This window comes from Chaetomium tenue (assembly GCF_020726465.1).
Source record: "Chaetomium tenue strain MPI-SDFR-AT-0079 chromosome Unknown F5144scaffold_7, whole genome shotgun sequence".
Taxonomy (NCBI): Eukaryota; Fungi; Ascomycota; class Sordariomycetes; order Sordariales; family Chaetomiaceae; genus Chaetomium; species Chaetomium tenue.
This window is the reverse complement of record NW_027117335.1, coordinates 307145-332604: the sequence shown is the minus strand read 5'-3', so window position 1 is coordinate 332604 and position 25460 is coordinate 307145. Positions and strand designations below refer to the sequence as shown.

The following is a 25460-nucleotide window of genomic DNA, read 5'->3' as shown; positions in this document are numbered from 1 at the left end:
TCCTTCAACCACAACCGACCTTTTTGTCTCTCTCTCCAAATCAAAGTGATGAATATTACTTCCCCTTTATCTAGCCACTAAGCGTCACCACGGCGGACAGACACAGCACGACGAGGCGGCATTCAATGATTCTTCAAAATTCAGCAGAACAGGCACGCCCATCCTGGGCGACTCTACCCCTAGAGATCAGCCTCCTAATTCTCGGGATCATCATTGAGGAAAGGCATCCCGGCTGGTCTTCGTCCGCGGCCGTCTGCAAACAGTGGCAGTTTGTTATCGAGAAGGAAAACTTCCGCCACCTACACCTGCACGCAACATGTCTGGACGATTTCGCACGCATTGCAGTTCGGCGGCAACACCTCATCTCGTATATCTCACTCAATATGGGGGGTCGCTACGATTGCCCACGTTGCTTCGGTACTAGTTGGGAAGCGGAGAAAACGCAGGATTTGTCCATCATTAGAGAAGGCCTCTGGAAGCTGTTTTCTATCCTCAGCGGCTGGACGTTAGCGACGCAGAAAAGCCTAGAGTTGGAGCTCAGGGCACATTCACCTAGCAGCTCGGGCCGCTTGTGGTTCAAGAGGAATTCCCGACAAGAGACACCACCACCGAAGCTGGGCAGGTTGCACCCGTTGTCATCCATCGGCCTGCGGGTTCCAACCGAACTTCCTCGAGTGGACGTCGTCACTCGGCTCACCCTCGGTAGACAACTCCAACGCCGGCTCCAGCCTCTGCAACTACGAAATCTACTCGACAAGCTCGGCCACTTGGAACACATGGTCTACGAGCCAAAGAGAGGGTGGAACAGATTTTACGCCGGCGTCTTGACGACAACATACGAGGCTACGATTCGAAACCACTTCCCCAAAACTCTCAAGACACTATCCGTTTTTGAAGACCCCGACGACAGAATCGACCCCGCTCTGGATTATTCCTGGTGGGGGCTCCGCGTCCCCTTCGCTTTCCACGACGTCGATCCTCGTATCGGCGCAGCCTTTGCCTCCTTAAGCCTCAGCCTTGAGCAGCTTTCGGCGGCGTACATGGTTAACGCCGAGGACTTCTTTGGGGCCTGTTTGCCAACCTGGACTTGGGAACACCTGCAGTCACTAGCCCTGACATCGGCGTTGCTACACCCCATGGGAAACCCCGACGAGATCTCGGCTCTCCTATCCAGCGCTGCTGCTACGGCGCTGCGAATGCCCAGGCTGTGTAGCTTGGTGGTGTGGAATAGGAGAGAGGACAACGCCTGTGCGTTTGTATATCGCCACCGTGGCCTGAACAAGGGCGGTCCGAGCATCACATGGCGAGGCACATGGAATCTCGAGGTCACCCCGGCGGTTGAGGAGGCGTGGCAAGCCGTAGCCTCCCAGAAAGCCAGCCCGTTGGAGCTCGAGATAGAGAAGGAGGATATTGAAGGAGAGGTTCAATCCCACGCTGATGCTATCAGTCGTCTGGCCTTGCCATGTTTCGTCGTTGTGCCTATCTCTGCGGATGATGAGGAGGGGAGGGAGGCTGCTGCAAATATAGTTTCTACCTGTCCCCTAACCAGTGATTGAAGCGAAGCTTCAATGATGAGTTTTCTCGATGTACAATGTACATTGAGAAAACGAAGGAGGAACGCTTCGTTTCATTTACGGGCCTAATCCTCCAGAGTTCTCAAGGGAGAGACTGGATGCCACAGGGCCTCGTTGCCAAAAAGGCTGCACCACCGACACCATTGTTGGACATTGATCTGGTGGTAGGAGGCTTTTTTTATATGCGTTTCTATATGTGTGGCGCTTGAAAAAAAAAAAGAAAAAAAGAAAAAAAGACTCAGGGCCGGTCCCAGTCAGAAAGATGGACAAGAGAATCACCAGTTTCCTCATCACACATACACTTTATAAATATGATGGCCATCAGTGCATGAACCTGAGCGTCCCCGTATCTAACAGGTCATTCAATCTGAAGTTGGGTGTCTTGACAGTCTGTCTGGTAGTTTGCCGGCGGGGCCATCACATCTCCTGTTTGTTCACTGCATTTAAATATTTGTATCCGTGAGCTATAGATGAGGTGAATTGACAATGTTGTCTGCTGTTCACTTCCATTCTGACCAACGGTGATCTCAACATTCTTATCCAGGGTTAGGGCCGCACCGCTGCCTGCAGGGTAATTAGTTATTGCTTGGTTGCCTTGGAGCCCATTCAAATTGGTCAGTTAGTAAACAGAGCGAGGCCCACCGAAGCGCTATCGGAAGTGCCCCGCGACCGCGCCTTGCAACAATCGACAGGATCTAGCACATCTGGCAGCTGGCGATAGCCCCACAAACGACAACATATTGTTACTGCGAACCTGGAGTCATCGATGCGGTATGTGATTTCCCCTGCCTGCTAACAGCTCACACCTCACGACAAGGGTAAACACTGACGGAAATCAACAACCCCAGAAAACCGGGCTCTAGCTTCGCAATCCAACCCCAAAACAATCTCGCATCCGACGACAAACCGGCCTTCTTCCGGGCGAGCAACACAAGTGGCGAAAGATCGAGTAAATCGAGCAACAGCACACCACGGAGGTCTCGGGCAGAGTTGAGGCAGAGCTTTTACGACCTGGTCCAGTCGACGACCATCACGTACTCGTCTTCGTCCCCTCCGAAGTCCTCCAACACTTCCCTTGGCGGTTTTGAGTCAGATAACATGGCGCGATTGCGAAAAGAATCGTTTAGCGATGACGACCTCGAGTACCTCAGCTCACAGGCAACCAACATGTCGCTAGACCCGGCAGCTCAAACACCGCCGAAACAAACCAGCAGACCAAATCACAGTGTTGTCGATCTGACAGACAGCCCGATACCAACCATCCGGACCCCCGCAGCTGCAACACCCACGCCGAGCTTTGGTCATCCCACAAAACTGGCATCGCGGTTTGGCCAGCAAAATGACAAGCCCAATCCCATGTTCATCCAGCGTAGGACCCGGCCCGAGTTTCACACCGACATGTATAAGAGTTCAGGTCCTTTGAAACCGAAAACCGAGACCAAAAAGGGGCCAGCACTCCAAATGTTTAGTTCCATGAGCGAAGACGCCCAGCCAGCGTACCAGTACACCCAACCTGCCGGGTCGTTTGGGGATCAGGTTTTCTACACTGACCCCACCAAAGCTGCGGCAGATCTGAAGGCTATGCTCGAGGGCAGCATGGAGGATGAGGAGGAGGAGGAGGAGGAGGAGGCCGTGGGTGCCAAACCCGAGGGCGACAAGCCAAAGCAAGAGACGATCGAAGATGGTACACAGGAGGGCATCAAAGTCAAGCTTCTTCCTCACCAAGTAGAAGGAGTGCGGTGGATGCGCGGGCGAGAAGTTGGGGCACAAAAGAAAGGAAAGGTGACCAACGGAGGCATCCTGGCCGATGACATGGGCCTCGGAAAGACGCTGCAAAGCATCTCCCTGATCGTCAGCAACACGATGCCTAAAGCTGACGAGAAAGGGTGGAAGAAACATTTTGATCAGGTGAAGAAGGCAACACTTGTGGTTGCGCCGCTTGCCCTCATCCGCCAGTGGGAGGCTGAGATCAAGGAGAAAGTGACCAAGGACCACGAACTCCGAGTCTGCGTCCACCACGGACCCCAGCGGACAAAAGACCCCAAGATGTTGGCGAAGTACGACGTGGTCATTACCACTTATCAGATCTTGGTGTCCGAGCACGGGAACAGCCATTCAGACCCTACAAGGTCCCCTCAGGTGGGCTGTTTTGGCATCCATTGGTTCCGGGTCATCCTGGATGAGGCCCATAGCATCAAGAACCGCAACGCCAAGGCGACCAAAGCATGCTGTGCTCTCCGCTCCGAGTACCGCTGGTGTCTCACCGGCACGCCAATGCAAAACAACCTCGACGAGCTCCAGTCACTCGTCCATTTCCTCCGGATATCACCGTACGACGACCTGGCCGAGTGGAGATCCAAAATCGATGGACCACTGAAGAGTGGCAAAGGCCACATCGCCATCCGGCGGTTGCATACCCTCCTCCAATGCTTCATGAAGCGGCGGACCAAGGATATCCTGAAGGAAGAAGGCGCCCTTGTGGCAGGCGGGAAGAAAGCACTCGACGCGGCTGTGGCCAAGGCCAAGGAGGAAGGCCGGGATGAAACCGACGTACCGAAACCCGCGTTCAAGGTCACGCAGCGCAAGGTAGTCACAGTCGAGACCCAATTTTCCGAAGCCGAGCGCGAGTTCTACGACAAGCTGGAGGCGCGTGCCGACAAAAGCCTCGAGCAGATGATGAAGGGCAAGGTCAACTACGCTAATGCTCTCGTGCTGCTGCTGCGCCTGCGTCAGGCATGCAACCACCCGCGGTTGTCCGAGACAAAGCTTGAGAAGGACAGCGAGGCGCTGAACGCCGATACGGCGCCGCAGCCGAAACCGAGCGCTGCAGACGACCTGGATGATCTAGCCGACGCCTTTGGTGGCATGGGTATCCAGACGAAGCAGTGTGATGTGTGTCTGAACGATCTGAGTAAGAAGGAGGTGGCCGCCGGGTTCATGCGCTGCACTGAGTGCGTTGAGTGCTTGCAGAAGGTCAACAACGAGAGCCCGAGCCGAAAGAAGCCGAAGAAGGAGAACAGGAGAATCAGCGTCGTGAAGGAGGAAACCAAGATTGAGAAGATGGCCAAGCGGAAGCCCAAGGGCCGCAAGATCATCACGGATAGCGACGACGAAGAGGAAGAGATGGAGGGGAGTTGGCTGGTCGGTGAGGACGAGCGTGGTTCCCTGCGGCTAGGCAAGGCCGGCGGCGAGGAAGATGAAAACGCAGAAGGTGGTGGCGAGGATATCGCCTCTGAGGATTCCGACCACTCCTCAGAGGAAGATGACGAGAGCCAACTCGATAGCTTCATTGTCAAGGATGAAGGACCGGAGGGTGGCCACTCCGGATCAGGCTCCGAGACCGATTCAGACGACGAGACATTTGTGTCAGTGTCTAAGCTACGCTCACAGCCCGTCTCCGAGCCCGCCTCCACCCAGGATAACGAGGCAGATTACTCGGGCATCTCCGAATCCGAACTCCTCTCCGGATCTGACTCCGACTCCGATGACGATCTTCCCGTCAAACGCCGGAGCGACCACCGCAGCCAACGCAACGGGCCCAAACCCCCTCGGCATAGCATCGGCACCAGCAGCAACAGCGTCATGACGTCGGCCAAAATCCGCGAGCTCCTCTCCATCCTGCGCAAAGAAGCCTCCGTCCACAAATTCATCGTCTTCTCCCAATTCACCTCCATGCTCGACCTCGTCGAGCCCTTCATCCGCGCCCAACCTGGGCTCAAAGCAGTCCGCTACGACGGCAAAATGGCCAACGACGCGCGCGAGGCCGCCCTCCGCGCGCTGCGCACCGACCCCCACACCCGCATCCTCCTCTGCTCCCTGAAATGCGGCTCGCTAGGCCTCAACCTGACCGCCGCCACACGCGTCGTCATCGTCGAGCCCTTCTGGAACCCCTTCGTCGAGGAGCAGGCCATCGACCGCGTGCACCGCCTCACCCAGACCGTCGACGTCGTCGTCTACAAGCTCACCGTCGCCGACACCGTCGAGGCCCGCATCCTCGCCCTGCAGGACAAGAAGCGCCGCCTGGCCGAGGCCACGCTGGAGGGGGGCTCCCGCAAGAATAAGGGCCAGTTGAAGTTGGGGCTGCAGGAGATTCTGGAGCTGTTCAAGCATGATGCGAGGTCGGCGCTGGCGGAGGATGGGGAGGATGTTGACCCGCATGGGTTGGGGAGGGATAGGGTGGTGACGGGGGATGTGGGAGGGGTGGTGAGGAGGGGGAAGCCGCCGAGGAAGGAGCATGAGGTTTATGGGAGAAGGTGGTAGAGGTTGGGGTGTTGTTGTTTGGGATAGATAGATAGGGGGTAAGGGGTTTGTGATATTTGGGATAGGGAAAAGGGTTGGATTGGGGTGTTCTGGATGGGTTTATTATTGGTGGGATCAGGGGCCAGCCCGATGGGATATCGGCTGGTGTTTTCTTTGTGTGAGTATCTTGCCTGGATGATAACGACTTCCTCATGCGGGGACGACAGCGGCCACATCGGCACTAGAGATGGGGCTTTCTTGTGTGTATCCTACGGTTTCGTAGTCGATTTTTACCATTATTATCATTATCTCCTTTATATGCTGCGGTCCGAATAGACTTGGGTGATCGTGAGAGCTTATAAGATATGTATGACTTATGATTAAGAAATACGTAGTAAGCATACTTCTCTGCGCTACCTACGCAGGCACATTTGTACAGTGTAGAAGCCAATACCCAACCAACATTCCAGGAAACCCCGATATAACGACCATTCCTCAATAGATAAACACCTGTGTCCCCAAGAAAACGCCAAACAATGCGATGTGGTATCATAACGCCAATCTGAAGCTCACCGCTCCACGAACCCCCATTTTACGCCTTTGCCCATGAATAATGCGGTTCCGGACAAGCAAGATTTAGTTCAGTACCGCCCGGAATCCTTCATATCCTGGGCGCGCGTCTGCCCCTTGACATAGCCGCTCAGGCGCATCTCGTTGTCGCCGCCGTGGCCCGACATGCGCCGGTTGCCGGGGTGGTAGGGCGGAAGCGTGTGGTCGCCGGGCCGCATGCCGTCTGACACGAGGGCGGCGTCGGCCGACTGGTCTTCCTCGGAGAGCATGGGCATTCGCGGAAATGGGGCGGGATGTTGGGGGTGGTCTCGCGACGAATTGCGTTGGTGGTGTTGGTGAGAGGCCTGCGGTTGGTGTCGCATGCCGTCAGATACGAGGGCTGCTTCCGCGCTGTCGTCGTCATCCAGGGGGACGGGGACAAAGCCTCCCCCAGGGTTTGCGGAGTGGGAGGAGGTGGGGGACGTGGGGGGTATGGGTCGTCTGGGAAGGGGCGGGGCTTGGCCGATGGGGCGGCGGGGGATCGCGGGGCGTCCGGAAGCGTCGGTGTGCGAGGCGGCTACCGAAGTCGCGGCTGTGAAATTGCTGCGGAGGGATGTGTTGCGCGTGAGGATGCCTTCGCTAGGGGGCGGCGGTAGGTTCATGCGAGGCGACTCGTTGTGCAGAGATGGGGAGTCCATAAGCTTCAAGTTGATGTCCTCGGCCCGCTCCAGCGATTCAAGCAGCTCGTTGACCTTGGTATTCCTGGTGTAGTACTTCTGTTCCAAGACGCGAATGATGGTCGCAGTGACGGTGAACATGTAAGTGAAACTATATTGTGGTCAGTTGGGCTTCGGCTAGGGAGGCCGAATGGGGACGGACATGAGGATATTCGCAATGGCAAAGTACGGAAATTCGAACGAGCAGAACTTGTCGAGCTCGCCCCGTCGGCCATAGCTTTCATCACTGAAGCCGACGGTATCGAAGCCGATCTCGGGGACCATAGTGAAGTCGTCTTTCCGGGTCAGGCCACCACAGTGTAGCGGCAGCCCGCCCCGGCCGAGGACGCTTATGATGCTGAGCAGCACAGCGACCATCACCACGTCGAAAACGACTGAGGCGATTAGCCAACCCGTCTTTTTTGATCGTCGGCCAGTTTGCTGGACGACGAGGGCTAGGATGGAGTAGCCGAGAATGAGGCAGGCCTGGCAGGAAGTCAGTTCGCTAGTGTGACAACAGATTGTCGAGGAATGGTGAGAATACCATCATTTCAAGCACCATTATCTCCTTTGTCAGACCATGCGTGGACTCTTTGACGCGGACGGTCAAATAACCGTGCGAACCGACCGCGGCCAACGAGCCCACGATCTGCGCGGAACGGGTGAAGGCCACCCATTGTGTCAAGTCCCAACCCATTGCTGAGTATGGACTGCTGCCAGCTTCCACTGGGAAGAGGCGCGAAGGAGTTTTAGGGTTAAAACTATAATTATCAATGGAGGATTGATACCATCAATGAGCCCGTGGTGGAAGAAACATGAAAAAAAAATCAAGGAGAAGACGACAGGACAGCGGCTGAGTGAGCAATCATGCAATCCCTTCGGACCTCTTCGTCGGGTGGTATTTTCCCCTTCTGCAGCTGCAGAGCTGATAAGATGGGCGGGAGGCTGGGGCTGTGTCCCTGTGCCTCCCGACACAGGCGGGATCGCTTCCCAAGCCGTTTCGAGCGGTCTCCCACCAAAACGGGGCCAGCACGCCAGCCGGAGCACGGGGATAAGCGGGACTGGAACGGCGGCATCACGGCTCCTCGTTGGGCGTCAGATCCCAGCAGCAGAGCAAGCCGTTGGTTACACAGAGAGTACACGGTGTGTGCCTGGCTCGGCGCCAAACTTTTTGGATGGTCGCGAAGATAGGACCTTCAAAACAAGGAAAGGATCGTGTTTCATGACATCGCTTAAGAGCGATTTCTTTTTCAGGGCAGAAAGGGCATCCTCGAGGGGAAAAGAGCTTGTTGAAAGAGGTCGCACTTGGTGAGTTCTGCCCCACCTTCCGCCAAAGGACACGAGAGGACGCGTCATCGGCACTTCCCGGGCAAATTGGCGTGACTTTTGGCGGCTGCCAGGGGGCACAGCCCCGCGCCCCTGCCTAAAGGGCCAGTCAACGACATAAGTCGACCGGTAATTGGCTGGTGGGTCCAGGACAGAGTGTCGACCAAAGCAGGAGCGGCTGAGAGACTGACTCTGGTGACTCTTAACACTGGCCAATCTGCTGATTCCCAAGCTGGCAACTGAGTCCAACTGTTAATCGGCCTGAGGCGCTGTATTCCCATCCAAGCCCACTCAGGCACACAAACACTGATTCGAGGCTCCGTGCTTTGGTGTTTGTCGCGCCAAACGCGCCGGCGACCAAGATGCACAGATGCACTCTCTTCTTCAGGCTTCGCCCCAGTGCTGTCCGGGGCGACGACGACGAGGTTGCGGATGGTGTAGATGGCGCCAACATCAATGAGAAATGCAGCCGGCGACCCCGGGACTGGCCTGCTCTCTTCTTGACAGTGCTCAGGTTTCTCCAGTTTGCTTATTTCGCCTTTGCGTATTTCGCGCTCCACGGCTTCCAGAGATCGAGTTACTTCCACGAGGATGGACCCTGGCAGCAATCGCCGCACGAGATACGTCATGCGCAACGGATGATGCGTTGGGCTCGGATGCAGGTACGGTCGGACAACGGACGAGTGGTGTATGACGAGGCAATACATGTCTGACTCGCCATCTAGGCTTCTATAAGCTTGATCTACCACGCCGGTGTTCTCATCGTCCCTTGGCTACTCCGTCTCCTGAGGGCGACAAAGCGGCCCTTCACCGGTTTGGGTGCCGTCTTCGGCGACGGTTGCGCCATGGTGGCCCTGCTCAACACGCTATGCACGTTGGACACCGCCCACGAGGGCTATTGTCACAGCCCGCCCCCAAGAGGTGGTACGTTGTGCCGGCCGCATCTTGTTGGGCTGTTCCACTGACGCCATTGCAGACTTCGACTTGCGCGAGGTGATGAATCTTAGCTATGGTGGCCTTCATCACCACATGAGCCACCGTAGTATCTGCCAGTCTCTTGATGTGATTTTTGGATTAGGAGGTCTCATTGTGTGCGTATCCCGACATCCTGCCCCTTGACCCCATTGACTCATGCCTCGGCAGCCTCTCGCATCTTGTCACTGCTCTTGCCACCGCCTGGCGTGCAAAGCGATCGTTTCAAACAGTGATCTCCAAGGTTTTGCCGGCCGGTGACGTCGAACAGGGAGTGATTCAGGGCCCAGTGCGTGAAGAAGCTCGTGCATCAGCGATGCCCCAACGACGAAATTCGCCGCCACCTTCATATCACTCCGTCATCCCTGAGCCGGCTCAGGATGATCAAGATTACGCCGGGCGTACCACACCGTCTCAAGAGCTGCGAAGCCGGGTCTCTGTGGAGACGACATCGTCTCTTGGACTCGAGAGGTACGGATACCTCGTGTCGGATGGATGGCGTGCGCCGGAGCAGCCGCCAATGTACTCGAGCAGGCCACCAAGTCTGCGTCAGGTGGTGAACTGAGATATATCGTCGCTGAGTCGGACTGTGCCCAGTCCCATGGCCGTTGTTTGAGAGCGTATTGGAAACGCTGCGTGATACCCAAGCTATATAGCTGTAATGATAATTCTTTTGTTGCCTGTTGTCCGGATACCATCGCCCGTATCTTCATGGCCTGCCGCCTCCCTCCAGAGCCTCCTCAGACCATCGCAGCTCCCACCCCGTCACCGTCTTCAGGATCTCCTCATCCCCCGGATCCTTCTCAAACAGCGGTCGGTCCATCTTTTTCTCCAGCACCTTCTCCACCACCCACCCCTCTTCCCGCGCCACATCAAAAAACGCCAGGTCCTTATGCTGGAGCCACGGCCTGTAACTCGTAAACACCACAAACGCCTTGCTCTCCTTACTCTTCTTGAGCGTCTGCCGCACCGTGCGCAGCATATTCCTGTGCTCCGAATGCCGGAACAACAAATCCGCCAAAACCAACACATCAAACCCCTCCCTCCTCTCACCCTCATCCAAATACCCCAACACCTTCCCCGGATCCGCCCCCCAAACCAACCCCTCCACCACAATCGACAGCTCCCCCTCCTCACCACCCCTCCCGGGAATGAGCTCACACCCCCTCACATTCCGCCACATCGTCTCGATGAGATCCGCGTCCGGGAAATCCGTCACCACCACCCGCCGCGCGCCCAGGCACGCTGCCATGATGGACGGCAGGCCCGCCCCCGCGCCCAGCTCGAGGACGGTCCGCCCCTGGACTAGCGAGGGGTGCGTCTCGAAGTGGGACGCCATGACGCGGGAGCCGTTCCAGAGGTGGTGCGCTTCGGTGGGGGAGTCTGTGCATGGGAGGAGGGGGGGGTTAGTGGGGTGATTTTTTTTTTTTTGGTGAAAGGGGGGGTGGTGGTGGTGGTTGAGAGGAGAGGGAGGTGTTGGTGGGTGGGGTGTTGGTGGGAATAAGGGGTTCAGGGGGGCATTGTGAACGGGGGATAGGTAGTGAGAAGGATCGGCTTGCGGGGAGAACAATTTATTTGAATTAATTGTATTTTTGCTTACGGCCTACGAGGTGAAGGGTGATGATATCACCTTTGGTGGTGGTGTAGGTTTGGGTTGTGGGGGGCGGGGTTGGGGGGTAGTAATCCTCTGGGTCTTGGAAGAGGTCTATGTCGACGGTGTCGACGTCGATGTCGGCGGAGGCCATCTTGGGGTGACTTTCGGATGGATAATACTGTTAATGGGAGGTATTATGTTGGTGTAGATGAATTGTGTGTGAGAGAAAGGCCTGCATGAGGTGGAATAATGTGGGTTGAGGTGGAGCGGCTAAAAATTGTGGAGGGATTTTCACGGGGCTGTAACACACTTTAACTTGACTTCTAGACAAGCAAGTCAACTGTGAGCAGCCTTGGTTCACGACCTATAAGAGTTCCATCAGGGGATAAAAATAAGAATTAAACCAGCGAGATGATGAATGATTAACCAATAATTTCCCCTCAAATATGCACAAGTCTAGAAAATAGGAGGACATTCCCAACTGACAACCGCTCGGCCTCTTCCCCCAACCCACACACCCCCCTCCCCCCATCTCACCACCCCCTTACCCACCACCATCACCCCTTCCAACCCCATCCCCAAACCTCGCCCTCGCCAACGCCCTCAACCCCTCCACCACCCTCTCCTCCCTCTCCCTATACCCCCTCGCCCTCTCCTCCCTCTCCACCCGCCTCGCCCTCTCCTCCTCCTCCCTTCTCGACACCCTCTCCCTCTTCCTCTCCGCCTCCCTCCTCACCATCGCCTTATACTCGTCCACCCCATCCCCACCCCCCATCAACTCCCCCTCCCCCACCTCTGCCCCCCCACCCCCACCAAGCGACTTGTCGCGGAACCCCTTCAGCTTCTCGTTCAGCTCCTTCTTCTTCTCCAGGCGCCGCTCGCGCGTGCCGGCGTCGGCGCGCGGGAGGGCCTCGTCCAGGAGGGCGCGCTGCTCGCGGTTGTGGGCGCGGCGCGCGAGGCGGTGGGTGGTCAGGGCGGCGGCGCGGTCCGCGGCGAGGGCTTCGTCGCGGAGGGAGAGGTCGGTTTGCGTGGGGATGGAGGGGCCCGGGTGGCGGGGGGAGGGTTGGCGGGGGGAGGGGTGGTGAGGATGGTGATAGGAGGGGGGTTGGGGGTGGTGTTCTTGTCCTGGGAGTGGGGGCGGGGGCGGGCCGAAGTCGTCGTCGTCCTCTGCTTCATCACGGCCTGAGTGTCGAGGCTCACTCTCCCGGTTGAAGGGGGAGGGGGAGAGGGGGAGTTGTGCGGGCGGTGCTGGTTGCTGGCCGGTGCTGCTGAAGTCCTGATATTCGCTGGCGGCGCGTTGAAACACCTCTGGGTCGTACCACCCCTCTGCGAGCTCCCCTCGGTTCCATTTCCCCATGAAACTCTTCCAGCGGCCGCGGAGCTCGGTCTCGTCGAGCGAGCTGATGTCTATCTGCTTCTGCAGGTCCAGGTAGTCGGCGAAGAGCGGTTTGAAGGCGGCTAAGTCACTGCGCGAGAGTTGGCGGGCATCAAAAGGCAATTCCTTGAGAGAAGGCACCGGCTCTGCTGACTCTCGTCTTGGTGAGCGGCCCCGGCGGCGATGTGAATGCTCATCTCGGTGACGGTGGCGATGACGGTGGCGGTGAGGCTGCGATGGCCTACCATCCTCTCGGTCCTTGCTGGGCAGATATGAACGGCTTGCCTCCCGGTCCCCAGAATGGCCAACCCGATGCCGCTTTGAACTCCTCCCAGGTTCCCTCGAGCCGTCCTCTCTGACCCTCTCCCGGTCCGGATCCGCGCCACGATCCCGCCAACGATACCTCTCGGCGCCCTGGCCGCTCACAGAACCATTTCGGTCAAAACGCGGAGACCGCGAGCGGGAAAGTATCCTCTCATGGTTTGATCTTGACCGGCTCCTCGACTGAGCTAGGCGCCGAGATTCAAGCCGGGAAGGTGATGCTGGCATGCCTTTGTGGGTAATTAAGCACCCAATTGCTTGATACCTCAATGATTCCGCTGTGTTTTGGCGATGCCCGGTTGGACTTCCAAAGTAAAAACCAGTCGCCTAATGTGCGATCCTTACGAAGTACTTAAAACAGATAAATTCCCAAACGTGGCCTGGCGCACCTCAAACCCAAATGTAGCTTGTGTTTGTATCAAACCCTGTGTTTGATGTTGAGCTTTGTTAAGCTTGCATTGGCCAACGGAGAAACAGCTGCCAAAGCGAGGTGGGTCGTTGTTAGCGCAAGACACGGCGAATCTCCGTTATGCTCCGCTCCGTTTTCAAATGCGAGAACGCCCCAGGGGAGTCAGGGCTGCAAGGGTCTTGGATGACGGACGCTTCATCCATGGGTCGAGTGTCCCCCCAACGCAACATATGGCACAGCACCTGCTTCCATCAGGAATCTGTTCAAAGTGTAATAATATCATTTCGGGGGTATTAAGTGGTGAGAGAAGATGATCATTTTTGAAAGCGGCATACCACTGCCCTATGGGTATCTCATATTCGCGATATAATAAACAAACTGCCTGTAGGCAATCCCCGGGTAGACTAGACAGGAAATAAGAATACATCTGTCTTCGACTCCGGCATACAACACTACATCAACCCGTACGCGTACTGCAAACCGCCCTCTCCGGTCAGTTTTTCTTTTCCTTTTTCAACGGTTTTTTCACACTTCCGGCCGACGTTACCCTTGGTTCAACGGAATGTTATGAACCAGGCACCCCGGGCAATCACAGCTGTCGCCGCACGGACAAGTCTCGAGATGTCCCCCGCAGAGCCCTGAAATGGGCAAGTTGACGAAGAAGTAATCCATCGTCGACAGCGACTGCTCTTCCCGTGCGGGTGACCCCTCACTTGCTGCCGGCGTGGGTGCCTCCGTCGGGGATTCCTGGCCGGCTGTCACCGCGCCTCGTGTCTGCCCCTTTGCCGGCTGATCGGCCCCGCCGGGGCTGCTGCCGGTGCTCCCGCTGTATGCGTTGTTGACGTACTGAAACATCTGGGGGTTGAAGGGGTGGGCTAGGCAGCCGACGCATTGGCAGCCTTCGCCGCAGTTGCATTGGTGGCTGGTGCCGTTATCAACCGCATCCCCTTTCATGGTGGGCGACATAGGCGTGCTTAGCGACACGCCAGTCTGCGACACGACCTGCTGCCAGATGACAGGGTCGATCGGATGCTGCCAAGAACCGTAGTCGCCCGGGTATCGAAAGACGGTGGGATATTGAAAATGAGGCATGTATGGCTGGCTGTAGACCGGGACTGGAGCAGGAGGATTGTTTGGGGCTGGTGCTGGAGCTGGTGCTGGCTTTTCTGTATTACAGCCACAACAACTCCCACCACCAGAAGTGGGACCATTGGTCTTAGGGATCGGGATTGCGGGCTGTGCTGGGCTGCTGAGAGGCGGCGGTGCGTGGTTGCCGTTCGCGAAGGGGGAGGGCGGGATGCGGCCATTCGGAGCCATGTAGAGTCCATCTTCCATCTTGATTCCATGTTGAAGCTGAGTGGGCGGAGGATACGGAAATCCCATCCCGTAGGGCATCGGCGGTACAAAGCTGGGGTTCGGAGGAAATGGGAACGCGTTGCCCGGCCCGGCCGGCCCCGCTCTCATACCCGGCCTGAACCCAGTCAGGTCGGCGGGCGCGCCGGGAAGGACGGGGCTGCCCGTAACAGCCATCCCGTTAGGAGCCCCATTCGTAGCCCCGTTCGTAGCCCCGTTGCTAGCTGTAGCCGTCATGAGATTGATCGATCTTGGATCCATCCTCTCCAAATTGGCGGGGTCAAAGGACTGCTTCCGGCCGTTGGCTTTGGTCCCGCCGTTCGGCTTTCCGACCCGGAATGACGGTCGGGACGGGGACATGGGCGTTTCGGCAGGCGAGTGATCCTTTTCATGGTTTTCGGACTCCTTGTCGCCTTCGCTAGGACATCCGCACTTCTGCTTCTTCGGAATGGCCACCCGTACACCACCACAGGCACAGGGTCGCCCGGGAGGGCAGGGACAGGTACTGAGCGGCCGGCCTGGCTTCCGCACAGGAACCATGACTCGCTCATAGAAGTGGTTGCATTTTGTCGAGCGGTGGCCACGTATGCATGGCGCGCTGTGGTGGTTATGGAGTTAGCAGGCGTTGAGCCGCGACTTTGGGGTATTGCTCTGGTCCCCCTGAAGAAGCCATGGTATCGCGCCACAATGGTGTGACGTGAGAACAACGGCGGAGAAACAAAGCAGAAATAAACTAGGACGGCGAAGATAAACGAGAGGACACGTACCAGGCCATCTTCTGGCCGTTTATCATAGGCATCTTGAGTGATGGAAAGGCAACGCCTCAATCCCGTACCCGCTGGTGACGAATGGGGCGTTCCTGGTTTGTGACCCGGGACAGCCCGGTGTCCGGACCGCGCGGCGCGCAGCGCGTGGGAGCAGGGAAGACCGTTGACTGCGCAGATCTTCCCACCGCGAAGAGCAGTGAGCGTGCTGGATGCGCTGGATTGAGGCGAATCAGCGCAGGCCCCGTTGCTGCGTGGGCGGTGTCGTCGTTCGAGATTGCCGGGCCGAGGCCGGATCAGTGAGCAAGTTGAGCAAGTTTCCAGGGGAGACCGTGCATGTGGCCCCGCGCGAACTTCAAGGCCTTCAAGGCTCATGAAACCACGCGAGTGATGAGACGCGCTACAAAACAGACTCCCTAAGACCTTCCTTGCCAGCAACGGGCAAGACCAGGAGCTTGTTGGTCGCGGGGCGAAGAAACTTGCAGGACAGGGAGCCGACCGTCAAAGGGAGGACAGTCAGACGCTTCCAAGCTACGACGGTAGCTCTGGAATCGTCGGCTCGATCGAACCGGCCGTCCGGAAGTCGTAGGGAACGAGGATTGGAAGTGCCCGTGAGTGCCGATGGGCGACGGCAGGTTTTGCTCAATCTCAGTCGAGGTTCAATCCCTCGTCCGAAGTCAAGTAGCATCCGGCTAACATGCAAGAGAAGGCGAAGGTAGCCGGGGATCGGCCATTCCAGACCGGAGCCGTGTTTTGCGGGAAGCGAGTCGGGACGGGGCAGAGGTTGAGAGGCAAGATGCAAGACGCAAGCCGTCAATGACAGCCGGACCTGGCCGAGGTTTCACTACCGTGGAATAAGCTGGGCTGGGAGCAATGGATCGTCAGGCAAGCCTCAATGGCGATGAATGGGTGTGCCGCAACAATGTTGGCTCTCAGTTTTTCAGGGAGAGGCACGGGTGGAGAAGGGGGTTTCTGGATGCCCGTGGGTCAGACCTGGACTTTTGGTCACAATAGATGTGCTGACGGCAGCAGCAGCCTGTTTGTGTTCCTTCCCCGGCGGCCGCGGGGTTGAGAGAAGGGGTGCGTGTGAACAAGCCTCGCACCTGCCTCGCAAGTGAGAGTGTGGTATGCGATGGGATAGCTTCAAAGGGCCAGGGTCAAGGGTGCCTCTTTCCTGGTTCGTCCTTGAGATCAAATGCTCAGTGCATGCAGGAGTGGGCAAGTGGGGCATCGCGTTTTGGCAGCCGGAGAAACTGAGCAAGTTTCCATTGGCCAGAAGGGGCCGCTACAAGAAAATCGACCGAGTTCCCGGACTCATACCATGCTTGCCGCGCGGGATGTTGGCCGCACTCGAGCCGTGGCTGAAATGGGGGTTATCAGCAGCAATTCTCATGTCATGTCACAAAGAGAGAGCTTTCATCGTAATTCTCCTCAATCCAAGCTGAGCAAATCAGAACCGTGCAGTGTCCGGTACCTGTATGTCACATTTCGGGAGGGACTCCATCCCGCTTTAGAAATACGCCACCCCATCACTGCTGGTGAGTGAGGGTGAGAGTTAGGGCAAGAGTGAGGGCATCTTGGGGGCCGGGATGTCTATACAAGGCTGGAGCGTGGGAATAAAAAGGGCCTGAGGAGGCCAGGAGACGAGCTGGATAGGTCTTTCTCAAGATGGGGGGCTACGGTGCCCCATGCAATCCATGTATTTAGGTGTGTCATTGGAACGTCAACAACTTCCAGCCGAGCTAGGTGAGTGCTTGCTCGACTCCCAGGCCGACAGTGCCGACTCCCACTCCCAAAGTCCCTGACAAGGTAGCATCCCCCGCCCCGGGCCCGTGGATTCCTGCAGCCGGACCAGTCCTTGGGAACTGTGCAGGGACTGGGCGTGGCCTCGAGACCGAGGGGTGGGTGACATCGCCGACGCCAACGTCTTTGCCTCAACAGTCGCTTCTCAATCCGGGAAGATGGGCGCCCTGGCGGGCGGAATTCTTGGCAATTTAAAATCTTAACTCCGCGGCGCGTTCTATGGGGCCCCGTCTGAGTCCGAATCAGCAAACATGTCCATGGCACGCATCCGCTTCCTCCCAGGTGCGGGCTTCGTGCCTGACATCTGGAAGCCGCCAATGGGCTTGCCCTCCTGTCTGCTCGGGGTCGATTTTGCTGGTTCCGTCGAATCCTCCATTGTCACATCGCCGCCCGCTGGCTCCACCTCGAAGCCGCCATCAGGCTCGCCGTCGAGGTCGAGGTCTGAGAAGGCATCGTCTAGGTCTGCCAGGTATTGCAGGCGAACGGGGTCCAACTCTCCATCGCCATCCTCCATATACAGGATGTTCTCAATGTAATCCTCCGCCGAGTCTTGGTCAACGGCCGGCTTCGTCGATACCGGAAGGAAGCCGCTGCCGTTGCCCCCATCAGCGGGCGCGGCTTCGACCGTTTTCCACCGCCCGGTTTTGTGTTCCATTTCGAGGGTGCCAGCCTGCTTTTTGAGGACAGGCGGGTTCTCAAAACTGCTGACAAAGGCTTCATGAGTTTCGACCGGGAACACGCACCAACCTTCCCACAGGCTCAGGACGAGCCCGACACTGCGCTTCCACTTGTCGGCACGCAAGCGACCCCAGTTCAGCCTGTCTGCCATCAGTCCCAGCATCTCGAATGTCTTGCGGCTCCGGAGTGCCGCCTCGAACAGTTGTCGATAGCGCCAGGCATGGCGGATTCCGCTGGTGGATGACGAGGACAGTATATCGCTGATCACGTAGAGTCCTAGGAGCTGCGCTGCGCTCATGTCAGGTGCATCAGATGCGGCCTTGTCCTCCGGCGCTGGTGAGGCGTCGCCGGAGTCGTCTTCTCTACCTTCCTTTTCCTTCGCCCCTTGCTTGTAATTCGGATTTGCCGATGTGTATGCGAAGGGGTGCTCGATGTTAGAAATGATCATGTCGACTATCTCATCGGCGCCGCGGCTAGCGTGGGTGATGGCAAATGCTGCGACTCTCGCAATATCTCCCTTTCGGATTTTAGATAGGGTCGTCGGAAGCCGGCTTAGTAGATGCGCGAGTTTCGTCTTCTCTATTGGATTCAAGAAGGTGTCTTCTTGATCTGCGCCATCGCCTTGCCGAGGCTGCTCGTCCTCAAACTCGTCATCTTCTGAAGAGTCGTAGTCTGAGTCGGAGATGAATTCATCGACGTCTGTCGTGTATTCGTATGCCAGCCGTCGTGCAGGCTTTTTCCACGCATGGCTGTCCTCGAAAAGCGGAATGTACTCGAGCTTGCCCTTCGCCGACTGCGCGCCTGTTACAATCTCCCACAGCCGCCAGCGATACCATATTCCGCCCTCGCTGCGGGCATCCCATACCCAGGCCCACTTTTCATCTCGCTGGACGTCTGGTCGGGACATGAGAAGTGCTTCAAACTCTGGGCCGTGCTCTAAGACGGACTCTACAACCTTGTGTATCATGCGGAGCTGTTTGATGTCTCGCGGAGCCCGGACCGGAACATGAAGAATTCCAGACCTATTGAGCGGGCCACCTGCAGGAGGGCCATAAGACGACGGTGGTGCATATGCCCGGCCGTGGCCCATCGGCTGATGAACGGGCCTGACTGGGCCCTCCTCGACCTTCCTCGCGCCAAATGGGTACGAGACTGTCGCCGACGAAGGCAGAGCGGCTAACCCAGACGAGATGGCGGCAGAGGAAAGATGTCGATGTAGGGTGAGGAAGAAGCCAAAGCCGAGGTAGCGATTCTGCAAAGCACTCACAGCATTATCAATCTCTGTCGCTGGTGTCTCTTTAGATAGGGTGACGATGGCCGCAATCGATTTGCGTTCGGTACCGGTAGGACCTGAAGGCGGTACGATTTTGACGTTCTCGACTGTCAAGTTGGCCGGAATAAGTGACTTGATGACAGCAGGGGATGTACCGGGCGGCAGGTTTGCCAAACGTAAGGTCGGCTTTGATGTCGCCTTCTCCTCCGCCCGGTCACCAGTTGCGCCGTCTGCCTCGTCGTCACTCGCTTCGAATGCCTTAGAGACAGGCACCGTGGCCGAGTCTCTGTCCCTGTCGTCGAACCCCAGCTTTCCGCGACCCTCGTCCGTGTCTCGCTGGAATCCCTCGTACGGCCTCTTTTTTGCAAACGATGATGGCGGTGGTCCCAAACTCCCCGGGCCGCTCTTTAGCGAACCGCCGGAGGGGATGCCAAAGTGTCTCCTGCCGGTGCCTCCTCCAAAAGGTGACCCGGCTCCAAACTGTGGCCTTTCGGGCGGGCCATGACCGAACCTCGACGAAGGGTGCCTGGATCCGCGAGCGGGGTCGTCCTCCTCGTCATGCGCGAAACTCTTGACGAAATCCTCGTAGACGGCAGCGGTCTCTGCGAGTTCTCTTTGACGCTTCGCTTCGGCTTCGGCCTTTTGCTTTTCGAATGCCGATTGTTTGCTCGGTTTTTGCAGCTTCGCCTCGACGTCAGGAAATTCGGCAATCTTCTTGTTCGACGACATGGTTGGTAGTGGGGGTGTGTCGGCTACGCATGTTGGGATGTGGTGACTTCAGCGGGTGGTTTGTTTCCCCATGTTACACGTTCGCGGTGTTGAGGATCCAGGCCTGGGATGTCAAATTGGTCTGTGCACAACACAGCATTGGCACCCTGACGGCCATGCTCGAGTTCTTGGAGGGCGGGATATTACACTACGAAGGACCTACGTTACTCATGATTTCCATTCACTGCTCAACTCGCCGTAGGCTTGAGGCTATTTCAAAGGTTTTGTCCATGTACTCGATTCCCGCGCCCATACAAAATACATGTGCCTTAAATGATCGAGAAAGCGCTATTTCGGGACACGACCTGCTGCCAGCTGTCGATCGGCCAAAATCTGTCCGCGAACTTCTGGCGCCCCACTCAGTTGACGATCTGTGTCACGCATGGCTGGTGGGGGGCTTTGTTCATCACCGGACTCCGGACAGCGCCTCAAAAGAAGAGCGCGCCCTTTCATGCTGGGAATTTGGTCCGGTTTTTCTCCTTGGAACTTCCATCTTCTCTCATCATGGCCGCCGGAGTCTACATCGGACAAATTAGCGTTTGCCGAGGAAGCCCGTACAGCCAGCGTGACATTCCGATATTCCCTTTGTTGAACAGCGCGACTGATCTGCCCACGGCTCCATTTCGTGCTTTTCATTAGGTTTCCTTTGACCATTCCCCAACACTGGAGCCATCGAGCTATCGAGCCTTCCCCGCTTCGGCTTCAGTGTTTCCAGAAGCCGAGTCCCGAGATGTTTCCTATAGTTCCTCTCCCTCGAAGCCGATGGGTTCCCCACAATGTTCAACCTCCCTATTTAATGCCCAGAACCCCCATTGGGGACCGGGCATGTTTCCTACCGTCGAACGTGAGTAAGCGCTTGAACTGCAGCAGACCATCAGAGTTGGGAAACAGAACGAGCACGCAGTCGCACAAGTGAGCACAAGGCATACACACGCTCACACACGCAGGCCATTTGTACGGCCAGTGACCCAGACAAGCCCTTGGCCTGACCCAGTTGGATCGGCCTTTGCCGCTTCGCGTCTGAAACCTTGTTTGATTACGGAAGTCAAATTGCCGTTCCGTTTCCCAAATGGCTGCTGCGTCTTCTTCCTCCTCCCTTCCCTCCTCACAACCCTTCTCACCTCCATCTTCAATTCTTATCATCGGCTCTGGCGTCTTTGGGCTCAGCACTGCCCTGGCCCTCGCCCGTCGCGATGCCTTCTCCCAGTGCTCGATAACCGTCGTCGACAGGTCAGACCCTTCCCAGCCTGGGACATTTCCTTCACCAGACGCCGCCAGCATCGACACCAGCCGAATTATTAGGGCCGACTATGCTGATCCAGCGTACACGGCGCTGGGTGACGAGGCCCAGGCGCAATGGCGCAAGCAGGACACACCCGCCGACTTGGGAGCCCAAGGGCGCTACCATGAGGCTGGGCTGCTCCTGGTTGGCGACGCTTCGCCGCCTGCGCCCGTAGCCGCCCCGTCGAGCGGGGGCCTGAAACCCAAGCTTACGGGCATGGACTATGCTCGTAAGAGCTGGGCCAACGTCCTGTCTCTAGCGTCTAAAAACCCAGCTCTTGCCGCCCGAGTTCGGGAGCTCCCCAACCCCGACGCCATCCGTGAGGCGTTGGGGACGGGTGGCAGCTCCGGGTCATGGGGTTACATCAACAACAACAGCGGTTGGGCGAACGCGACAGCCTCGATGGCGTGGTTCTTCGACCAGGTCCAAAAGACCGGCCGTGTGAACTTTGTGGCCGGGACAGTCGTCTCCCTGGAAAGGGCTGAAGACACGGTCACTGGCGCCAAGCTCTCCGACGGCCGCGTCTTGTCCGCCGATCTTGTTGTCGTCGCCGCGGGCGCATGGACCGGCGGCCTGGTTGACTTGGCCGGGCAGACAGTCGCCACCGGCCAAGTACTAGGCTACATGGACATCACCGAAGCCGAACAAGAGAAGCTGGCCAACATGCCCGTCATCCTCAACCTCTCCACCGGCCTCTTCATCATCCCGCCCACCGACCGCGTCCTCAAGATCGCCCAGCACGCCTACGGCTACCTCAACCCGGTCACACCCGCCAACCCACCCCTCCCATTCTCCCCGTCTCCCGCCACCCAACCCGCAACCACAACCCCCACCCCCATCTCCCTCCCCCGAACAGCCCTCACCGACCCAGACCTCAGCATCCCCGCCGCGGCAGCAGCCGACCTCCGCCGCGCCCTCCACGAGATGATCCCCTGGCCGGCGCTGCACGACCGCCCCTTCCGCAAGACGCGGCTGTGCTGGTACGCGGACACGGCCGACGCCGATTTCCTCGTCGACTACCACCCGCACTGGCGCGGCCTGTTCGTGGCGACGGGCGACAGCGGGCACGCCTTCAAGTTCCTGCCCGTCATCGGCGACAAGGTCGTCGACTGCATCGTGCGGGACCGCCCCGTGCAGTTCCGCGGCAAGTGGGATTGGAAGGTCACTGAGTTACAACAATCTGCGGCTGGGGTGGCTGTGTTTACGGAGGATGGGACGAGGGGGGGTACGCCGGGGTTGGTTTTGGCGGAGGCGTTGGGGGAGGTGGTGCCCTCGGTTTGAGTTTGGGGGGACGATCTCGAGTTTACGAGAAGGGAAGATGGGCAAAGGGGTCACGGAACATAAGGTAAGCCAACACATCACAGTTCCCATAACGCAGGTCAGGTTTTAATCAACTAGATGATGGTATTCGATGGCAGCAAAAACCACGACTGAAGAACGCCACGAGTTTCAACCCGCCGCAATGCCGCGGCGCAAAGCCAAGCCTAGCAGCAATGAAGGAACGAAACTGTGCGATAGAGCAGTTAAGGCCTACGCCATCATCCGTTCTGCCGGGGGATTGCGAAAACCTTCCCCCCTCCATGGCAGTTACCTCTGTTTGGGTTGTTTTTAATCCAGACAATACTCTCCATGCCAAGCCACCTGCTGCCACTTCTTGGTGCCGATGACGAGCTTCAGGTAAACTGAAATTGTGCGATCATCCTCCCATCAAGCCCAAGGCAAATGTGAGCAGCCATGACTGGTACTGTTGCTCGTCATATGAGCATCTCTGGAGAAAACCCTCCATCTCTGCTTCTCTCCGTTCCTTCTTCAGAAACCTTTCTTTTTGGCTGCGGGACGCCGAATGGTGTCGGCCGCAAACTCATTAGGGGACAGTCAGGTTGCAACGCCTGCCCGTCGTGCGCAATCTTTCTATGGGTAATGTACCCCGCGAGGGAGCGCGCCAGCTCCAAAATACTCGGGGGAATCCGCGGTCATGACGAAAAGCGCGAAAACCCCTGCTTTAATGGTCCGCCCCGTTCCGTGAACGCCGATGCAATGCTGTGTGATGCCGGAAAAAAAAAAACCGGTCGCGAAAATTTAATACAAATGGCTGGCGCGTCAACCCTGATTGGGCTTCAGCGCACAGTCGAGCTTTTTGGTATGATTTTTGTCATGAAATCATGGTCGATGGTGGTCGTTTGTGGTGTACAACTCGTTGACATGCCGCGAGATAATTGTGGTGCGGCCGGAAAACGAGATTTGCGAGCAAGATTTGCCCTCATGCCGACCAAGTTGTTTCGCAGGTTTAAACCTTGCGGAAATCTAGCCATGTCTGTCAGCACCAAAACGACCCAGACTCGTGCAAAATATGGCAATTTACCTTGCAGCACGGGGTAAATCATCTCAAAGGCCTGGTAAATCTCCTCGCGCACCTTGGCGCCGGTGAGGACGATCTTGCCGCTCACAAAAATGAGGAGGACAATTTTCGGCTTGATCATGCGGTAGATGAGACCAGGGAACAGTTCAGGCTCGTAGGAGCTGAAGTTGTGATGCTTCGAAGCGAGACCCTCGAGACGGATCGGGAACTTGATGTCGCAAGAACCGACGATGTTCTGGATCTTAAAGTCGGTGAACTTGGCGTTGAAGCCAAGCTTCTGGATGATGCGAGCATACTTGCGCGACGCAAGCTTCGAGTCATCTTCCGACTTTGCGCCGGTCACGACCATCTTGCCACTGGCAAAGATGAGTGCCGTGGTCTTGGGCTCGCGAATGCGCATGATGACAGCAGCGAAACGCTTCGGGTTGTACTGTTTCTGGTCAGAACTGCTTGGCACAAGACGGTTGAAGACAGAAACCAAGAGCGACGCTGTTTCTCACTCGAGAACAGCGCGTCGGGGTTCTGACTCAACACGTACCTCCGCATTGCGGGCATGCAGCGCGATTGTCTTCAGGTCCAGACGGCAGTCCAAGTTCACCGTGGCAACGATGTTTCTGAATGGGTCAGCCTCGTCTCGCGATGCAAACTAAAACGGGGTTTCCTACTGGAGAGTGGGAGTGATGCCACTCGGGCCCGCAGAACCAGCACCCGGCGTCGCAGCGGGGGTCGCGGGAGTCACCCCAGTACCGTTCGTGGCTTGAACGCCCTGCTGCTGAACACCGTTGGTCGCCGTACCGTTCGGTTGCGCCGCCGAGTTGGCGAACTCATTCGCGCCACCGGGGAACGAAAGCGAGCCAGGCGCGGTGAACGCCTTGGCCTGCGCAGCGTTCGAAGGATGAGTCTGAATGGCTTCCATTTTGTGCGAAGTAAGCCAGAAGACTTGATCTCAGGTTTGTTTTCTGTTTGCGCGAACAAATCTACAGGGAGATGACGAGTTAGATGAGGGTTGATAAAATGGCGAAAATGGCGAAGCGATTCTTGATGGGCAGTTGGTGAGAGGGGGAAGAGAGGATGAAGGGCAATTTATGGCTATTCTCATGGTCCGTGCACCATTCTGGCAGTTACTGATTGCCCAGTTGGTGAATCGGTGTGAAGTTGTGAAGTTGTTTTAACACGGAGTGGTGTTTCAAGCACATGGGACGAGTCGGGAGAAAGAGGGGCCATACCAGAATGTGGGAGATGAACAAGTTAATGTGTCCCCCTAAACTGCTGTCCGTCGGCAAACACCCTCGAGGATGGTCGAGATGTCTCAATCAACGACCTCAAAAATAGACTTCGCTGATGCGAGATGCTGCGCTTGATTGCGACTGGCGATGGCTCGGAGCCAGAAGAAGCCTCGACGATGACGGATCGAAGCGGGTTTCGGCACACGGTGCAGAGGCTGGCTTGCCCACACTTCTTCAACTCACGGCAGGACGGTCTTCCTCTGGGAGAGGATAGCAAAGTGCACTGTGGCTTGTGCAAACGGATCTTCTTCTATTACCCTCGACGATTAAAGGGTCGATTCGTGACAGACGGTGGTTTCCTTTGGAGGTCAGAGGGCGTCACGAATGACGAAGTGACGGCAGGCCCTAGTCCAGAAACGAGGGAACGGTCGTCTGTCTCTGTATCGACAGATTAATCCTCGACTCTAAATGAATGAGAGATTGCGCCCACACAGCGCAGGTAGTGGAAAAAACCGTTGGATGTCTGAAAATGACAAGCAACGGCCGACGTCAAGGTCGTTTTGTGAAAAAAGTGGAGTTTTGTTGATGGTAGGGGTGTGGGTCAAAAAATGTGTGGCCGGAGGCAGGTAGCAACGGCCGGTTGGGGACTTCCGGGCGCGGGCGGAAAACAAATCGGGGGAGCGGCGCCTACTTATAATTTTTGCTCGAATGCCCAGTGGCGCCTCAGGCAACAACGCTAGGCTTGTGGCGGCGGATCCCTTGCTCTTTCATGTTCTGCGATTTGAGATGCGGCCAATCAGAGGCCGGCCGTGCAGGATTTTCTCTTTCCCTCAGCCAATCAGAGCCACTCATCTGCGCCTGCCTCCTGATCAACCCCTG

General features: G+C 57.2%; 10 protein-coding genes across 10 annotated transcripts; 5 read left to right on the top strand and 5 right to left on the bottom strand.

The window, feature by feature from the left end:
• The first annotated feature begins 14 nt into the window (after window positions 1-14).
• F5144DRAFT_380590 (uncharacterized protein) lies at window positions 15-1594 on the top strand. Its single transcript, XM_066784599.1, has one exon. It carries the CDS (start codon window positions 126-128, stop codon window positions 1554-1556), a length of 1431 nt encoding a protein of 476 aa, XP_066638575.1. The 5' UTR covers window positions 15-125; the 3' UTR covers window positions 1557-1594.
• Window positions 1595-2203: 609 nt separating this feature from the next.
• Window positions 2204-5929, top strand: F5144DRAFT_380428 (SNF2 family N-terminal domain-containing protein). Its single transcript, XM_066784597.1, has 2 exons — window positions 2204-2345; window positions 2423-5929. The coding sequence occupies exons 1-2, from the start codon at window positions 2341-2343 to the stop codon at window positions 5832-5834; spliced, it is 3417 nt and encodes a 1138-aa protein (XP_066638574.1). The 5' UTR covers window positions 2204-2340; the 3' UTR covers window positions 5835-5929.
• Window positions 5930-6334: 405 nt separating this feature from the next.
• Window positions 6335-8102, bottom strand: F5144DRAFT_380473 (uncharacterized protein). Its single transcript, XM_066784598.1, has 3 exons — window positions 7623-8102; window positions 7242-7564; window positions 6335-7190 (listed from the first exon to the last, which is right to left on the bottom strand). Exons 1-3 carry the CDS (start codon window positions 7773-7775, stop codon window positions 6455-6457), a joined length of 1212 nt encoding a protein of 403 aa, XP_066638573.1. The 5' UTR covers window positions 7776-8102; the 3' UTR covers window positions 6335-6454.
• Window positions 8103-8560: 458 nt separating this feature from the next.
• On the top strand, window positions 8561-10043 carry F5144DRAFT_633299 (uncharacterized protein). The gene is made up of 4 exons (XM_066792534.1): window positions 8561-9066; window positions 9130-9328; window positions 9381-9495; window positions 9548-10043. The coding sequence occupies exons 1-4, from the start codon at window positions 8767-8769 to the stop codon at window positions 9939-9941; spliced, it is 1008 nt and encodes a 335-aa protein (XP_066638572.1). The 5' UTR covers window positions 8561-8766; the 3' UTR covers window positions 9942-10043.
• F5144DRAFT_585184 (uncharacterized protein) lies at window positions 10044-11479 on the bottom strand. Its single transcript, XM_066789682.1, has 2 exons — window positions 10977-11479; window positions 10044-10759 (listed from the first exon to the last, which is right to left on the bottom strand). The coding sequence occupies exons 1-2, from the start codon at window positions 11119-11121 to the stop codon at window positions 10086-10088; spliced, it is 819 nt and encodes a 272-aa protein (XP_066638571.1). The 5' UTR covers window positions 11122-11479; the 3' UTR covers window positions 10044-10085.
• Window positions 11480-13319: 1840 nt separating this feature from the next.
• F5144DRAFT_585181 (uncharacterized protein) lies at window positions 13320-15190 on the bottom strand. Its single transcript, XM_066789681.1, has one exon. It carries the CDS (start codon window positions 14966-14968, stop codon window positions 13619-13621), a length of 1350 nt encoding a protein of 449 aa, XP_066638570.1. The 5' UTR covers window positions 14969-15190; the 3' UTR covers window positions 13320-13618.
• Window positions 15191-15742: 552 nt separating this feature from the next.
• On the top strand, window positions 15743-16975 carry F5144DRAFT_380402 (uncharacterized protein). The gene is made up of 4 exons (XM_066784596.1): window positions 15743-15803; window positions 15902-16174; window positions 16225-16355; window positions 16405-16975. Exons 2-4 carry the CDS (start codon window positions 16088-16090, stop codon window positions 16736-16738), a joined length of 552 nt encoding a protein of 183 aa, XP_066638569.1. The 5' UTR covers window positions 15743-15803; window positions 15902-16087; the 3' UTR covers window positions 16739-16975.
• A 237-nt stretch (window positions 16976-17212) lies between these two features.
• F5144DRAFT_623839 (uncharacterized protein) lies at window positions 17213-19928 on the bottom strand (the record flags this gene model as incomplete). The annotated part of the gene is made up of 3 exons (XM_066792171.1): window positions 18128-19928; window positions 17573-17956; window positions 17213-17416 (listed from the first exon to the last, which is right to left on the bottom strand). Exons 1-3 carry the CDS (start codon window positions 19673-19675, stop codon window positions 17213-17215), a joined length of 2136 nt encoding a protein of 711 aa, XP_066638568.1. The 5' UTR covers window positions 19676-19928.
• Window positions 19929-20568: 640 nt separating this feature from the next.
• On the top strand, window positions 20569-22530 carry F5144DRAFT_380188 (FAD dependent oxidoreductase). Its single transcript, XM_066784595.1, has 2 exons — window positions 20569-22341; window positions 22395-22530. Exon 1 carries the CDS (start codon window positions 20784-20786, stop codon window positions 22275-22277), a length of 1494 nt encoding a protein of 497 aa, XP_066638567.1. The 5' UTR covers window positions 20569-20783; the 3' UTR covers window positions 22278-22341; window positions 22395-22530.
• A 753-nt stretch (window positions 22531-23283) lies between these two features.
• On the bottom strand, window positions 23284-24271 carry F5144DRAFT_606516 (transcription factor TFIID-domain-containing protein; the record flags this gene model as incomplete). Its single annotated transcript, XM_066791496.1, has 4 exons — window positions 23284-23300; window positions 23359-23785; window positions 23894-23969; window positions 24021-24271. 4 exons carry the CDS (start codon window positions 24269-24271, stop codon window positions 23284-23286), a joined length of 771 nt encoding a protein of 256 aa, XP_066638566.1.
• Between the last annotated feature and the right edge of the window lie 1189 nt (window positions 24272-25460).